The 17,433-nt window shown below is 44.3% G+C and overlaps 1 protein-coding gene across 3 annotated transcripts in view; it reads right to left on the bottom strand.

Moving 5' to 3' along the window:
• The window catches only part of LOC140385276 (cyclin-dependent kinase 13-like), a 113,872-nt gene extending 99,430 nt beyond the window's left edge, over positions 1–14,442 (bottom strand). For all 3 annotated transcript variants that reach the window (XM_072467235.1, XM_072467236.1, XM_072467237.1), the window contains exons 1-2: positions 13,206–14,442; positions 10,487–11,125 (exon numbers count right to left, since the gene is read on the bottom strand). In XM_072467235.1, the coding sequence (XP_072323336.1) occupies positions 10,487–11,125; positions 13,206–14,218 (1,652 nt within the window). In that variant the 5' untranslated portion in view covers positions 14,219–14,442. The remainder of the gene's footprint in view (positions 1–10,486; positions 11,126–13,205) is intronic.
• Positions 14,443–17,433: the final 2,991 nt, after the last annotated feature.

The raw sequence follows: 17,433 nt of genomic DNA, 5'->3' as shown, positions 1-17,433 counted from the left end.
TTTCCTTCTGTTATAGTTTTCTCCCAAGAACTAACATTTTCTGAGGTACAGTTCGAAGGACTCGAGAATGTTGAGTCAGTTCTCCAAGCAGCCATTCTTTATACATAAGCTAGGATAGCAGTGATTGGCAAGGCATGCAGCCATGGTGGTATCACAGAAAATCAAACAGTGTTCTAATCTGATATCTCCGCACATGCACAACGACAAACAAGAAGCCTTGGTCCTGGTCGAATTTCTCGCTCCATAACCCAGAGCACTGAACAGCTACTTGGCGGAGATCAGAAATCAAATTTCGACCTGCTGGCTTGTATACCTCACTGGCACAGGTGGTGCATTTATTCCGTAAGTTGCTTGGAGCGTTTTAATATCCTATTTATAGAGGAATTAATTAAGTCTGTCCTGGATGAAAACAAGAACACCCAACTTCACATAACGTACACAGAAAAGCAAAATAACTGGGGAAAAGATGGTGTGATTGGCAATTTCTGACAGCACAAATGTCAGGGACCAACTAACTTAACCAAGTCTCCAAGAAACAGTAAGGCTTTTGGGATAAAGGTTTGGGAAAAGATGATACCCAAATAAAATGTCATTTCATTAGAATCTTTATTCAACATTTGCACTTCTTCCACTTCAACCACACCGCTCCCTCCCTCCCACAAAGGAACTTAGGCTAACACTCTCCCACTTTGAGGAGGATAGATGGAACTGTTCAAAAGGTGCCAGAATCTGCAGCAATTTGAAATGTAGCCAGCAGTGTATTTTCTATTTCTAAAGCTATTTCAACAAGCCCTGAGTTTTGTCAGATGCTTGAAGATTAAAATCTTTGAAAATAGGACCAGCTCCTTCGGTCTGCCAGTATACATGCTCAGAGCCACCAAGGTTCTATCCAGGATGGCTGGACTGCCTCAGCATGTGGAACAAATCAAATTCTGCTTCAACAACACCCAACAACCAATATCAAGCAGCATGGTCTATACAAAGTTCCCCGAACAGAATCTTGAACCAAAACATGATACAGACCTGACTTCTTCAACTGAAATTATCCCAATCCAAACGAAAAACTATAAGCCGTGTCTCACAATATAGCTTTTATGGGGTGCATGGATAACGGTAATAAAGGACTTCACAATTACAAGGACATAAAAATAATTAACCTAATCTCTTAACCCACCGCACTAGAGAACACAAAAGTATCACAGTACCAAGAAACGACTTGAGAGAAACTGAAGCATTTCACCCGACATCGGTCATCAGCAAATTATTTTTGGTTTTCTCATTAAGGTACGTTACAAATATATTAAGTAATAAGAATCAGTTTTTAACCACACCAACTAAACTAAATCAGACCCTCAGTCATTCCAGAACTTAACTCAAAAAGATGCAAATCAAGTCCAAAGAAGTGGTTAGGGTGCTCTTTCCAAGGTCTGGTGCAGGCTCGATGGGCCAAATGGCCTCCTTCTGCACTGTAGGGATTCTATGACCTGACTTTGTCCTATGGACATGTGGTTGCATTGCCTAAATGTCAAAGTCAGCAGCGGGAGATTAAACACAGCAGATCTGTAGAAAAGCTGACGCAGATTTATGGAATTCCCCTGGATTAAGAGTGTCATTTTAGGCCCAATAGAAATAATCCTAATGCCTACCACATTGCCAAATATCCAAGAAACAGTAAGGCTTTGGCAGAATAAAGGTTTGAAAAATAAGATACCCAAGTAAAATACCAAAATCTTTGGTCAACATTTTCACTTCCCTCACCGCCCACTCCCTCTCGCCAACAAGACACTTAGCCTAATACTTTCGCACTTTGAGGAGGATACAAAGAACTGCTTAAAAAGTGACAAGAATCTGCTGGGCCATGCTCTGCAGCAATGTGAAATGTAGATGTCAGTCTCTGCTCAAAGCTATTACTACAAGCTCAAGTGCTGAATCAGATGCTTGGAGACTAAAACATTTGAAAATAGGACCAGCTCCTTAGGCCTCCCAGTGTGCACGCTCAGTCATCAAGATTCTATCCAGAAAGGTTGGACATCCTCAGTCTGTGGAACAAATCAACTTAAGTTTCAACAACCACAAGACTACTTAATATTAAACAGCATGGTCCATACAAAGTTGCCAACATAGCGAAACAAAAGAAACATAGAAATGGCAGTTAGTAAACTCTACTCAAAGTTACACACTGCTGTACATTATTTCCCAGACTACGAATATGTTCATCTGCTTATGCTGTAGAATTTCCTGCATCGTGCTGTGCATGAATAGGCTAAACAGCAACATCTGGGGGAATGAGACAAAGCCCATTAGACATGGCTTGCAACAGCCAGAATCCAGAGCACAGCGAGGGCTCAGGGTGGCAGAAAAGGTGGTCCAGCAGTGAACAGAGTGCAATAAAGAGAGCTGTTGAGAGAGCAACACCACCAATTAGCAAGCACAAACCAGCACTAGTTGACTGGCACATACACCACTGACGCAAGCAGTGGGAGAAACCACACATGCACCGGTAGATATCGGGGAAGACAAGTGTGCCTGTTCCGGTCATCTGGCCAATCAGCGTCAGGGATTAGACTTTCCCTTTACTTATGCAAATTTCCTTACTCACATTGCCAACATTTGATGTTTTTATTTCAATATATGATGGTTCGTGTAGCTTTTCACTATTTACTAGCAATTATAAAGGTTGAGTGTTTTCCAGAAAGTAGTTTACAAAATCAAACCAGGTGTAGTCTATCAGGTGAGACGTTAAGTTCTGTGCACTCTCCGGTGGACGCAAAAGACTTGATAGTGCCATTTTGAAGAGGAGCCCCAGTCAATATTCATCACTCGACAAACATCACTAAGACAGTAAATTAACTGCCATATTTCCTACACTATAGTGGTTCCATTTTAGTGTTACTTTATTGGCTGCAAAGCACTTTATACATACATTTACATAGCATATTTCAGCACCTCAGTAAGTCCGCCTTTGAATAAAGGGGCAGAATCTGGGGCAGCACGGTAGCATTGTGGATAGCACAATTGATTCACAGCTCCAGGGTCCCGGGTTCGATTCCGGCTTGGGTCACTGTCTGTGCGGAGTCTGCACATCCTCCCCGTGTGTGCGTGGGTTTCCTCCGGGTGCTCCGGTTTCCTCCCACAGTCCAAAGATGTGCAGGTTAGGTGGATTGGCCATGATAAATTGCCCTTAGTGTCCAAAATTGCCCTTAGTGTTGGGTGGGGTTACTGGGTTATGGGGATAGGGTGGAGGTGTGGACCTTGGGTAGGGTGCTCTTTCCAAGAGCCGGTGCAGACTCGATGGGCTGAACGGCCTCCCTCTGCACTGTAAATTCTATGATAAATGAGAGCCCCAACATAGCAGATACAAGTGATCTTGTGGTGCAGTGGTAGTGTCCCTACCTCTCAGCCAGAAGCTCCTGGTTCGAGGCTTGATGGCCAAGGAAGGTGCATTCATAACACGGTCAACAGGTTGAGTATAAACTTGCAAAATCCTTCCAACACGCCAATGGCAGAGATTGCGAGCGGGAGAGGCTCCTGGTCAGCTATGCTTCGTGGGGAGTGGCACCCCTAAAAGCTATAAGCGTCTGACAAAAGACTAGCGAACTGTTCCAGGTTTTTAAAAAACTCACTATGGAATCACATGAATATTTGCCTTGTGCGCCACTTAAGACCATAAGACATAGGAGCTGAATTAGGCCACTCGGCCCATCGAGTCTGCTCCGCCTTTCAATCATAACTAATGTTTCTCATCACCATTTTCCTGCCTTCTCCCCAAACCCCTGATTAATCAAGAACCTATCTACCTCTGTATTAAAGACAGTCAGTGATTTGGTCTCCACAGCCATTTTGGCAAAGAGTTCCACAGTTTCACCACCCTCTGGCTGAAGAAATTCCTCCTCATCTCTGCTATAAAGGATTGTCCCTTCAGTCCGAGGCTGTGCCCTCTGGTTCTAATTTTTCCTACTAGTGGAAACATCTTCTCCACATCCACTCTATCTAGGCATTCAGTATCCTGTAAATTTCAATAGCATCGTCTCCTCATCCTTCTGAACTCCGAGTACAGACCCAGAGTCCTCAACCACTGCTCAAGCGGCAAGCTCTTCATTCCAAGGACCATTCTTGTGAACCTCCTCTGGATCCTTTCCATGGCCAGCACATCCTTCTTTAGATACGGGGCCCAAAACTGCTCACAATACTCCAAATGGGGTTTGACCAGAGCCTTATACAACCTCAAAAGAACACCCCTGCTCTTGTATTCTAGTCCTCGCGACATGAATGCTAACATTGCATTTGCCTTCCTAACTGCCGACTGAACCTGCACATTAATCTTGAGAATCTTGAACTAGGATTCCCAAGTCCCTTTCTGATTCTGATTTCCAAAGCCTTTTCCAATTTAGAAAATAGTCAATGCTTCCATTCTTCCTACCAAAGTGCATAACCTCACACCGTTCCACAATATATTCTATCTGCCACTTCACTGTCCACTCTCCTAGCCTGTTCACGTCCTTCTGCAGCTCCCCTGCTTCCTCAATGCTACCTGTCCTTCTGCACATCTTAGTCTCATCTGCAAACTTAGCAACAGTGCCCTCAGTTCCTTCTTCCAGATAGTTAATGTATATCGTGAAAACTGACCCGAGGCACACCACTAGTCACCGATGGCCATCCTGAAAAAGACCACCTAATCCCCACTCTCTGCCTTCTGCCAGTCAGCCAATGTTCTATCCATGCTAGTATCTTACCCTCAACACCATGGGCTCTTAACTTATTTATGGCGAGGCCATTTTGGATTTGGTACTGGGTAATGAACCAGGACAGGTGTTAGATTTGGAGGTAGGTGAGCACTTTGGTGATAGTGACCACAATTCGATTACGTTTACTTTAGTGATGGAATGGGATAGGTATATACCGCAGGGCAAGAGTTATATCTGGGGGAAAGGCAATTATGATGCGATGAGGCAAGACTTAGGATGCATTGGATGGAGAGGAAAACTGCAGAGGATGGGCACAATGGAAATGTGGAGCTTGTTCAAGGAACAGTTACTGCGTGTCCTTGATAAGTATGTACCTGTCAGGCAGGGAGGAAGTGGTAGAGCAAGGGAACCGTGGTTTACTAAATCAGTCGAAACACTTGTCAAGAGGAAGAAGGAGGCTTATGTAAAGAGGAGACATGAAGGTTCAATTAGGGCGCTCGAGAGTTACAAGTTAGCTAGGAAGGACCTAAAGAGAGAGATAAGAAGAGCGACGAGGGGACATGAGAAGTCTTTGGCAGGTAGGATCAAGGATAACCCGAAAGCTTTCTATAGATATGTCAGGAATAAAAGAATGACTAGGGTAAGTGTAGGGCCAGTCAAGGACAGTAGCGGGAGGTTGTGCGTGGAGTCCGAGGAGATAGGAGAGGTGCTAAATGAATATTTTTCGTCAGTATTCACACAGGAAAAATAGTGTTGTCGAGGAGAATACTGAGATTCAGGCTACTAGACTAGAAGGGCTTGAGGTTCATAAGGAGGTGGTGGTAGCAATTCTGGAAAGTGTGAAAATAGATAAATCCCCTGGGACGGATGGGATTTATCCTAGGATTCTCTGGGAAGCTCGGGAGGAGATTGCTGAGTCTTTGGCTTTGATCTTTAAGTCATCTTTGACTACAGAATAGTGCCAGAAGACTGGAGGATAGCAAATGTTGTCCCCTTGTTCAAGAAGGGGAGTAGAGGTAACCCCGGTAACTATAGACCAGTGAGCCTTACTTCTGTTGTGGGAAAAATCTTGGAAAGGTTTATAAGAGATAGGATGTATAATCATCTGGAAAGGAATAATTTGATTAGAGATAGTCAACACGGCTTTGTGAAGGGTAGGTCGTGCCTCACAAACCTTACTGAGTTCTTTGAGAAGGTGACCAAACAGGTGGATGAGAGTAAAGCAGTTGATGTGGTGTATATGGATTTCAGTAAAGCGTTTGATAAGGTTCCCCACAGTAGGCTACTGCAGAAAGTACGGAGGCATGGGATTCAGGGTGATTTAGCAGTTTGGATCAGAAATTGGCTAACTGGAAGAAGACAAAGGATGGTGGTTGATGGGAAATGTTCAGACTGGAGTCCAGTTACTAGTGGTGTACCACAAGGATCTGTTTTGGGGCCTCTGCTGTTTGTCATTTTTATAAATGATCTGGAGGGCGTAGAAGGATGGGTGAGTAAATTTGCAGATGACACTAAAGTCCGTGGAGTTGTGGACAGTGCGGAAGGATGTTACAAGTTACAGAGGGACATAGATAAGCTGCAGCGCTGGGCTGAGAGGTGGCAAATGGAGTTTAATGCAGAAAAGTGTGAGGTGATTCATTTTGGAAGGAATAACGGGAAGACAGATTACTGGGCTAATGGTAAGATTCTTGGCAGTGTGGATGAGCAGAGAGATCTTGGTGTCCATGTACATAGATCCCTGAAAGTTGCCACCCAGGTTGAGAGGGTTGTTAAGAAGGCGTATGGTGTGTTAGCTTTTTATTGGTAGAGGGATTGAGTTTCGGAGCCATGAGGTCATGTTGTAGCTGTACAAAACTCTGGTGCGGCCGCATTTGGAGTATTCCGTGCAATTCTGGTCGCCACATTATAGGAAGGATGTGGAAGCATTGGAAAGGGTGCAGAGGAGATTTACCAGAATGTTGCCTGGTATGGAGGGAAGATCTTATGAGGAAAGGCGGAGGGACTTGAGGCTGTTTTCATTAGAGAGGTGGTGGTTAAGAGGTGACTTAATTGAGGCATACAAGATGATCAGAGGATTGGATAGGGTGGACAGTGAGAGCCTTTTTCCTCGGATGGTGATGTCTAGCACGAGGGGACATAGCTTTAAATTGAGGGGAGATAGATATAGGACAGATGTCAGAGGTAGGTTCTTTACTCAGAGAGTAGCAAGGGCGTGGAATGCCCTGCCTGCAACAGTAGTGGATTCGCCAATACTAAGGGCATTCAAATGGTCATTGGATAGACATATGGATGATAAGGGAATAGTGTAGATGGGCTTTAGAGTGTTTTCACAGGTCGGCGCAACATCGAAGGCCGAAGGGCCTGTACTGCGCTGTAATGTTCTATGTTAACAGCCTCTTATAGTGCACCTTGTCAAAGGCCTTCTGGAAATCTAAATAGATAACGTACTCTGGCTCTCCTTTGTCTAACTTCCTCGCTACCTCCTCAAAGAACTCCAACAGATTTGTCAGACATAACCTCTCCTTGACAAAGCCGTGCTGACTCAATCCTATTTTATCATGCACTTCCAAGTACTTCGCAATCTCATCTTTAATAATGGACTTTAAAATCTTACCAATGATTGAAGTCAGGCTAACCCACCTGTAATTTCCCGTCTTCTGCCTCCCTCCCTTCTTAAACTGGGGTGTTACATTTGCCATCCTCTGGGACCAGACCCTCCCTGCCTCCAGATGATCCTGAAAGATCACTAATGCCTCCTCAATCTCCTCAGCCATGTCCTTTAGATAAGAGAAACAACAACACGCAACATAGAAGAATTCACTAGGCCAGTGTGGCCTCGTGAGAGGTAGGCTGGTCCCTTGTCCTGTAGAATATCTCGCCTAGCCAATTGAGTTTTACATGAAAATGTCACCTTTCTTGTCATTTTTCTACTGTTACATGATCAGAGTGCTAAGGCAGAGAAATGGCTAATATTAATGACTAATATTATGCCATGAGATATGATAAAAGAGACGAGCAGTCGTGTGTAAAATGTTTCAACTCAGCAAAATGCGTTTCGTGGGAAAAGGATGAACAGCAACTTGCGCATCTGGACTCTTCGCTTGTTGAAAGAGCAAAAAAAAAAAGGCTCTCCAAGGGCAACTGATGCTTGCATAGTAGAGGATTGCTTATAGGAGCTAAAACATTATAAAAAGGAGCTTCCGAGATTTCAACAGCAATAACCCCGGGAATCAGCATTCGCGGAGAGTAGACCTGGGTTTGGAAATCAGAGAATGACAAACCCTCCAGAGCGGGCCTGGCCAGTTCTATCGGGTAGTATTTTGAATTCAGGTTGAGAGTGTTGAAATTTATGTAACTGTTCAAATAAGCGCATAACTAAAGCCTAGAGTTAAATAAAGTTGTATTAAATAAAGTTCGTATTGAGTATAATCCAAATTCCGACTGATTTGTCTGTTTCGTCAGTTAAAGCCAGTAGAGGTGACAACATGTTTTTGTGGAATTCAACTTCACAGCGGGCACTGGACTTATAGCCAGAACCTCTGCTTCTATCCCAGTACTGTATGCTCTATGCTATGACTATGATGTTGGGATAGAGAACATGACATAGTGGACATTGCAAAACACTTTCTTACTGCTATATTGCCTGTTGACAGAAAATAAAGAACTCCAGCATGTGCAAGGCAGTCAACAATGCAGGTCAAATTATTTATAAACACAATTTTGGTGCAATAAGTTAACCAGACTGAGGAACACGAGAACAGGAGCACCTAAAGCCTGCTCCACCATTCAATGAGATCATGGCTGATCTGTAGCTAAATGGCTGAACTCTAAATAACCATCTTTGCCCAATATCCCTTAATATATTTAATTAACAAAGCTCTACCAATCACAAGATGTAAAATTTACAATTGGTGAAGTACCAATTGCCACTCATAGAAGAGGGTCCCAAATTTCTACCATTGTTTGTGCGTCAAACTGCTTCTTAATTTCACTTCTGAAATGTCTGGCTTTGTAGTGTGTGCTTATGACATTTTAATGACCTATTCATATTGACCGCAAAGCATCTTTGGATCTCTGCTATTTCTAGTTTTTCACCACTGAGAAAGTATTCTGGTTTCTCGTTTTAGGTGCAAGATGGATGATTTCACATTTGGCTACATTGAAATGCATTTCCCAGTCTCCCTTTCAACTAATCTATTAATATATTTTTATAATATGCTTCCACCTAGACAGCTTACAATGCTGTTTATCTTGGTTACTAACTAGCTTGGATATGTGGTTTTATATCTGTCAGCTTGGTTGCTCTTCAAAATGTTCAATCAGCTTCATCAGGCATGACCTGCAATTTATAAATCCATGCTAACTCTGATCAGGTCATTCATTCAACCTTTCCTTCATTACAGGCACTTATAATTTTCTGGCAATGTATGTTAGACTAACTTGGCCCTGGTTCCCCTCTCTCACCTTTCTTAAATAGTGGAATGCAGTGCACACATTTTGAACAGAATAGTTCTTGAAATCAAGTGAACTTTGGAAAATACGACATCTGCCATGTTCTCACCTACTTCTTTTAAAACCTTAGAATGGAAACCATCTGATCCTGGGGATTTGGGACTGTGCCATTAGTTTCTACATCTGTGATTTTGCATGTGTTCATTTTGTCCCCATCCCTACTATTTTAACATTAATTTCCTTAGGACGTTCACCAGGCTCCCTCTACTGCACATACTGAAACAAAATAATTATTCAACATTCACACCCGACCCAAGCACACATTTTTCTGTCTCACCTGCCAAAGCACCAAGAAACCCTCAAGCAATGGCTTACCTTATTGAGCAACAGCTTACTCCATTTGGTATCATTCTCTTTCCTAAGTCAGAGGTTTGCGGCTTCGAGTTTCACTCCAGAATCAATTTTACATATTCCTGGGCTATGAAAGTCGCTGACTAGGCCTGTATTTATTGATCATCTACAACTGCCCCGAGAAGGCAAATGCAGCAGTTTTGTTTTTAAAAACTGAATCCAAATTTCCAATCTGTCATGGTGGGATTGGAACTCATGTTCTGGACTACTCATCCAGTAACAAAACCACTGCACTATCACATTTTAAAAGAATAATCTAGCTTAATGGAGTGCAGTACTCCATTTCTGATCAAATGTTGAACCAAAACCCCCACATATCCTCTCAGTTAGGTATAAAAAGTCCATGGCATGATTGGAAGAATAGGAAGCTTCCTTGGATCCTGGTCAACATTTATTCTGCAACCAACATCACTGAAACCAATCAACTTGTCATTTATTTAATTGCTGTTGGTGCAATCGAGGTCAGAATAAACTGTGTTTACACAGTTTCACTTCAGAAGTCAATCACTGGACCTGGAGCACTTCATAAAGTAGAATATAAAAAAGTTGCTCTATAAATGCAATCGATTGATCTTAAAGGCCTGCACTTTTAAAGAACATTCGACTATGGTCAAAACAAATGCATTCGCAAGTAGAAATGCGAGATAATGGCAGCATGCTGGCACAGTGGTTAGCACTGCTGCTTTACGGTACCAAGGACCCGGGTTCGATCCCGGCCCCCGTCTCCCAGTGTCTGCATGGGTCTTACCCCCTCAACTCAAAGCTGTGCAGGGTGGGTGGATTGGCTATACAAAATTGTCCCTTAATTGGAAAAATTTAAAGAAAGAAAAGTGAGAATAAAATTCAGAAAGCAACAAGTTTCAAAAGCTAATCAACTCTTCATCACTTCCTGTCCCAACTCATATGACCGTTTCACCAAGTTATACAGCAACTCTCACCTGCTCACATCTTCATGCTCCTCCTTGGTCAACACTGGGAGCGGAGGTAATGGTGGCAGCGTTGCTATTTGTGGAGTTATGTTCTTTTCTTTCTCCTTTGCAGCTTCACTTGCCACAGCTTGCTTGAGCTTCTCTTTTGATGTAATTGACTCCACTTTCACTGTTAGAATTTTGGGAACTTTTGCCCCCGAGTTTGTCTGCGCTGCCTCTTTTTTTTCCACGTTCGAGTCAAAGTCTATTTTTACCTCCTGAGTAATCACCTTGGCTTTCGGTTTCTCATTTTTAACTGCTGCCTGGATTCCAGTGTCTAATGGGGAAACTGTTAGTCGCTCAGTTTTGAGCTTATTTGCCTCTCTTATATCCTTTGTTTGAGATGCATGTGTTGTCGTTGAACTAGCATTGCTACTTGCTTTGGCAGTAGTTACATTAAGTGCATTAGAGGCTTTTGCATTATTTTTAGCGGCCTCAAAAGCTCTTGCTTTTTTGTGCTTACTCAGCTCAGCTGCAAGACTAGTTTTATAAGTTAAACTGTTTGGTGAAATGCTTGACTGACGACTGCGAGACCTTGACACGCGGTGCTTGCTGCGAGATCTTGAGCGTCTAGAATAATATGGACTTCTACTCCGTGACTTAGGCCTCCTGAAAGTGCAAATCATGCAATCAATAAAAGCCCAAATATTAGACCTAATACACAAATCACTTAATTTGAATGCAAAGTCTGAATCAATTAATGTATGTAAATGCCATATATTAATAAATAACTAAAATTTGCATTATTTGCCTTCAGCAGAGGTATTCAAACTGCAGGCTCATTTTTTGGTTTGCTCTACATCATGCAGCTCCTGAAAAGAAGAAACCTGGACATTCCTGCTCTAGCATATAACAAGGAGAATAATGAATGCACTCTCCATAATATGAGCTCTCAGCCTGCTCACTTGTTAAGATTATGTAGGGCTACACATTTTTCACAGAATTTTGGCCAAATATCAGAGGTTAAACACAAACTTTGAAATATAATAAATTAAAGCCAAATAAAGAGTTTGTTTGGTCTTAGCACCACAGGTTCAATTTGAGCAATATGAGTGCTGGAAAGATAACATACACAATGTTACTCAAGATAACCCAATCAGCTGATATGCAAGACCACTTTTCACTGTTAACAGAACACGGGTGAATCCAAACAATAGCTAGTGGGTTACTCTGAACCCCCAGCAATCCTGATCTCCATGCATAGGTCCTATTAGGTTCTTGTGTTTCTTTCTTACATTTTAGTCCTGTCCAAATTTTGTGGGTCAGGTTATTTCAAATAGATTTTCTTCCTAAGCATTGTTGACTTATAACTCCTAATTCAGAGCACCAAGGCACTTGGTATTAGCAACTTGAGATTTTTTGCAATTAATGACAAACACTACAAGTCCCTAAGGCTCCATTGTTCCAATGAAGACAAAGAGCTCTGACACCACTGCCACAGACAAATCATAAATACATGCAGGTTTTTTTCTTTACTAACAACATTATAAGCAACTTGGGAGGGTTTGATTGTTAAAGAAACAGTTGCTTAAAAAGTCACTAAACTGGACAACTACAACCAGCTATTGAAATCTGCCATACAATACCATGAGGGACAGAGCAATGCTCAAACAAGAAAGATCACTTATGTTAAGACTCATTCTTACTTGGATCCTCACATTTTATACAGACTTCCAGTAACTTAAGTGTTAAACTTCCACAAATTATTACAAAATCTGTCATAAAAACATACATTGTCAACCTAACAAACAAGAATGTAATACTTTAACTACAGCGCTTCAGTTCCCAAAGTATTTTAAAATTAAGACAAACAAAACCATTTGATTACACATTAGCAAAATGCCAGCTGAAATATCACAGTACTTCATAGTGTCACACCCATTAGAGGATCTTTTGCTGCCACCACTAAGAACTGGTAGAGAATTAAAGCACATCCAGAATGACAAACGACAAAACAAGGCCGTGATTTCACAAGAGGGTACTGTAAGTTACCTATTTTTTTTCTCTCTAACATACACAAAAGCCACAAGTGCACAAATTACATTAATATTAAGATCACGTTAGAGTCTTTCATTTGCAAACTTGTTCCTTCACAAAGAATATGCATACCCTTCAAGAGCTTCAGGATATTAGCAGATCAATTAGTTTTATACAACCCAAACAAACACTACATAACTTTCCCCTTTTAGATATTAGAACAATTTGAAACCATGATTATTCTGCTACAAACTTTAAAAACATACTTTATAAAACGTACAAACAATATATAACATACTGGACATATTTTACATAAACTAAATGACCTTTCTGACGGTTATGTGATATTATCTACTCAGCATCCACAATGTAATGTATGGCAGAAGTATTTGACATAAAATAGGTATGTATAAACAGTGTAATATGTGTACTGTTTATTTCAGGCTTAAAAGTATATTTGATATATGGATACATTGTTGTTCAGACTGCAATATTTGATATGTGAATGTATTATACTTGAAACTTTATAGCATGTTTCATGAATGAATGCAAATATTTCAGGTCTCTTGGTAAATATTATATCCCAGGATTTATGGTACATTTGATGCATGAAAAATGTATTATTTCAGGCTAATTTTTAATCTCTTTGTGGAAATGGAATGACATTATAACGATGGCACTTGGGACGTTCACAGACTGACAGCTGCCTTACCTAAGCTCCGGGCTCCGGCTAAAGGGGCTGGATGAGCGTCGCCGGCTGCTGCTGGAGTAGGGAGTGGGGGACAGGCCGCCATACTCGTAGGGACTGAGGTGCCGGGAGAAGCTGGGCGAGCGGCGGCGGGAAGAAGCAGAGTACGGGCTGGGAGAACGGCCGGTGTATCCGGGGTGTAAGGCCGACTCCCGCGAGCTGTACAGCGGCTTGAAAGAGAAGAGGGGCGGCGGGGGGCTGCGGCCGTACAGCTCGAAGGTGGCGGGCCTGCTAGGGCTGTGGCTGGAGCCGGCTCCGTAAGCCTGTGGGTAGCAGGACAGGGCCGTCCCGTACGGGCTGGGCTCCCGGTAAGGCGAACTGCGGGGCCCAGGCGAGGCCGAGGTGCGGTAGGCCCGCGGAGCCTCCCAGTCGGCCTCCCGGTAGGCCCGCGGCGGAGGTTCCCTGTAAGCCGCGGGCGTCTCTTTGTCACTGCGGTGCGAAGCACGGCCTCCTCGGGCCTCCTTGTCGCCTTGGACCGGCTGCTCTGCCGCTTTGTTCCGGCTCCGGCTCTTACTCTTGGCCTTGCCGTCGGGCCGGGACCGGGAGCTCTCTTTGCCTCTGTCCCGTCTCCGCCTCTCCTTGTCCCGGGAGCGCTCGGGCCGGCGCCCGGCGGAAGACGCCGGGCTGAAGCCAAAATTCTCCGACTGCGAGCTCACGTCGTCGTACTCGACCAGGCCGCGCAGCGAGAGCGGGATGGCGGAGGGGCCCGAGGTCGAACAGGCGGCGGCGGCCGCCGCGGCGGTGACCGGGTATTTGCCGTCCCTCCGCTGGGCCCGGCTCTCGGCTGAGCGCTTCCTGCGGTTTTTCCTGCGCCGCGAACTCGAGGGAGGACGCGGAGGAGCGGCTGCGGTGGTGGTGGCGGCGGCCGTTGCGCAGCGGCCTTTCTCCCGGGCCTGAGCCGGGCCGCTCTCACTCTGGCGTCTCCTCCCGCTGGGGCTGCGACCCCGGCTGCCGCCGCGCGTATCCGAACTCGGCATTGAGTTCCGCGACTCCCCGGTGCCGCTCACTCCATCCGATCGGAGCTGCCGCACATTCCACTCTTCAGAACCGGGGTCGTGGTGAAGGAGACGGGGGGGGGGTGCGCGGTGGAAGGCTGTGATTTTAGGGCTGGGCCTGTGCCTCGGACCAACACCTGGAGTCGCTGCTGTTGGCCTGGGGGACGCCGCCGCCTTTCGCACTAACAGCGTCCGCTCATCCGGGCCCCGCGGCGCGCGCAACACTCGCCGCTTCTGCGCCGACTCACAAAATGGCCGCCTCCCTGAGCCAGCCAGCAACTGAGGCTGACCTCTCGGATTTACTTCCGGGACGCTGCGCATGCGTGTTCCCTCTGACCTGGGGTGGGGGGAGACTTGGAGCTGTTGTTTTGCCTTGGAATCCACTTTTGAAAATGGATCACACAAAGTTCATAGAACATGGGAGGGACATAGACAGGGAGGATTTTGCTTTTTGGTAGAATTATGTCAACGTTTCTCTACCCTAAGAGCATCACGGTAGCACAGTTGCTTCACAGCACCAGGTTCGATTCCCACTTGAGTCACTGTCTTACGGTGGGTTTCCACCAGGTGCTCAAGTTTCCTCCCACATCGAAAGATATGCAGGTTAGGTGGATTGCTTATGCTAAATTGCCCTTCGTGTCCAACAAACGATTAGGTGCGGTTACTGGGATAGGGTGGAGGTGGGGGTTGAGGCAGGGTGCCTTTCCAAGGGCTGATGCAGACTTGAAGAGCCAAATGGCCTTTTTGTGCACTGTAAATTCTATGATGATTCCAAGCAGGATATGGCACAACTGGTCGATGGCTGCTTATGCTTCACACCAGCCCCCTAATACATTATTGGTTCATTGAAATTGATTATAAACTACAAGTTGGCTCAGATCAAGGATTCATAATTTGTAACCAACGTCAGTGATCGTGTTAAACTTGTTTTCTGCTTTTGAGTTTTGCATTCTTGAATGCTCTCTGCAGTTACAGGTGCTCACTCTCCTCTCTTGTTCTGGAATTGAGTGTTAAAAGATTAATCCCAAAGCACCTGCAAGGAGAAAGAGGCCCAATTTCCCCCAAGTCCTGACTATTCTCAGTTGCCAATGATATTCTGTACAACCTTGACTTCAGCACTGTTGATCACATCTTCCACTAATAATGCCTTCCAACTGTCACCCAGCAAACACTCCGTTCCATCTTACTTATAAAATTGAAAGCGGACAAGCTCCAGCAATAGCTTTTTTCCTTTGCACGATGACCTCTCCTAACACACATCTATTCTTGGCTTCCCCCTATTAATCTATATACTGCTCCTCAGGAAATCATTCAAAAACAAATTTAGTTATGTGCACTGAAGAAAGGCAGCTCTGCCTCACTATAACCTCTCTCTGTGATATGCAGTACCGATAGAAGTGGAAAAGGTAGTATGTGGTGTGAAAACTGAAATTCAGAATTTTATTCGATAGAGTTGTGACAGCAGAACTAACCCGAACTGATGTTATTGCTGAGCAAAACAACCCCCAGCGTGGGGCCTGTCTCGTTGATCAAGGGCTACCGACCTCAAAAGCATAAGACTCCAATAACACCTTTAGAATTTTAAAAATTGAAGGATTTGTTAATAAGAAAACTTAGCACACAAGATAAAGTTACACAGTTAAAACAGTGTTACAGGATAAACCCCAAATCAAGGTTAATTGAAAGAACACAATTAAAATACCTTTTTTGTTAACAACCCCTTATAGAGTTTAACCACAAAATTCCATAATTACCACCCAAGTCAAGGGACTGTTGTCAAGTTACACCTCAATTTCTCAGACACGTCCACTCCAATATGGAATTCCAAAAGAAGGTTCATAAAGAAATTGTTTCCTAAAACAAAGACTCCCCTTGCTTAACATTGGGTGGCTGCCTCTAAGTCAACACCTTTAATAACTGAGACACAAAGGAGCTGGTCTTTTCAGGGCTCTCCCCCACAGCCACTCAGTTAAATATCCCTTTGCTGAAATATCTTTTTCCCTCTTTTCATCTCAGGATCTATTCGTCCTTAAAGACCTATTTGAACTCAACTTCTCCAAATATAAAACTCAATCATGTTTTCTATGTTACCTTTACTTTTGGGTCAAAAAAATTAATATACCTACCTTATTCACTCGTAAGATGCAAATGTTGTCGTCATCTCTGAAATCCCTTTTGAAATTCAACAGTTGAAGAAACAAACTGGATGAGGCTTAACCTCGCAAATGACGGGGACACATTCATCCCCCGCAAGGCCTCTGCCCACATCTCAGCTCCCCTCCTAGCTCCTCCTCCCATTTGTAATTAATATCCCCCACCAGGGGCTGGTTTAGCACACTAGGCTAAATCGCTGGCTTTTAAAGCAGACCAAGGCAGGCCAGCAGCATGGTTCGATTCCCGTACCAGCCTCCATGAACAGGCGCTGGAATGTGGCGACTAGGGGCTTTTCACTAACTTCATTGAAGCCTACTCGTGACAATAAGCGATTTTCATTTCATTTCATTTCAGGGCTCCCTCCCACTTCATCAACTCCTCAAAGACACCCAACACCTTCCCCTCCCCTATTTCATCTTTTAACAGCACCTTGTCCTGCAACTCCAGAGGCGGCAGCCCAGAAAGGAAGGCACCTCTCTCCTTACAAAGTCCCTAACCTGCAGGTACCTAAAGCCATTTCCCCATGGCAACTCATACACTTCCTCCAGGTCCTCCAGCCATGCAAATGTGCTCCCTGTAAACAAGTTGCTGAAGCATCAATTCCTGCCTTCCGCCACCCCCTAAACCTCACATCCAACCCCGCCGGCGCTAACCTATGGTTATTACACATCAGCACCTACACCAAGGCACCCTCCAACCCCAAATGCAGTCTCCACCTGCCCCCACACCGACCCCGCCCCAACTGCCCATTTCCTTACCAAAGCAATGTTCGCTGCTCAGTAATAGTTCATCATGTTAGGCAATGCCAGACCACCCTCCCTCCATGAAAGCCTGCCACACCAACAGGGTGTGTCCACCCACACAAACCCAGAAATCAGCCCATTGACCTTCCTAAAAAAACGACTTGGGAACAAAGATTAGGAGGTTCTGAAATACAAACAAAAACCTCGGCAGCACTGTCATTTTCACTGTCTGCACCCATCCTGTCAGTGACAGCGGTAGCACACCCCCACCTCTTTTTAAAAAAAAAATATATATTTATT

This window comes from Scyliorhinus torazame, chromosome 11, assembly GCF_047496885.1.
Source record: "Scyliorhinus torazame isolate Kashiwa2021f chromosome 11, sScyTor2.1, whole genome shotgun sequence".
Classification (NCBI taxonomy): Eukaryota; Metazoa; Chordata; class Chondrichthyes; order Carcharhiniformes; family Scyliorhinidae; genus Scyliorhinus; species Scyliorhinus torazame.
The sequence above is the reverse complement of the archived record's forward strand: the minus strand, read 5'-3'. Positions and strand labels throughout refer to the sequence as shown.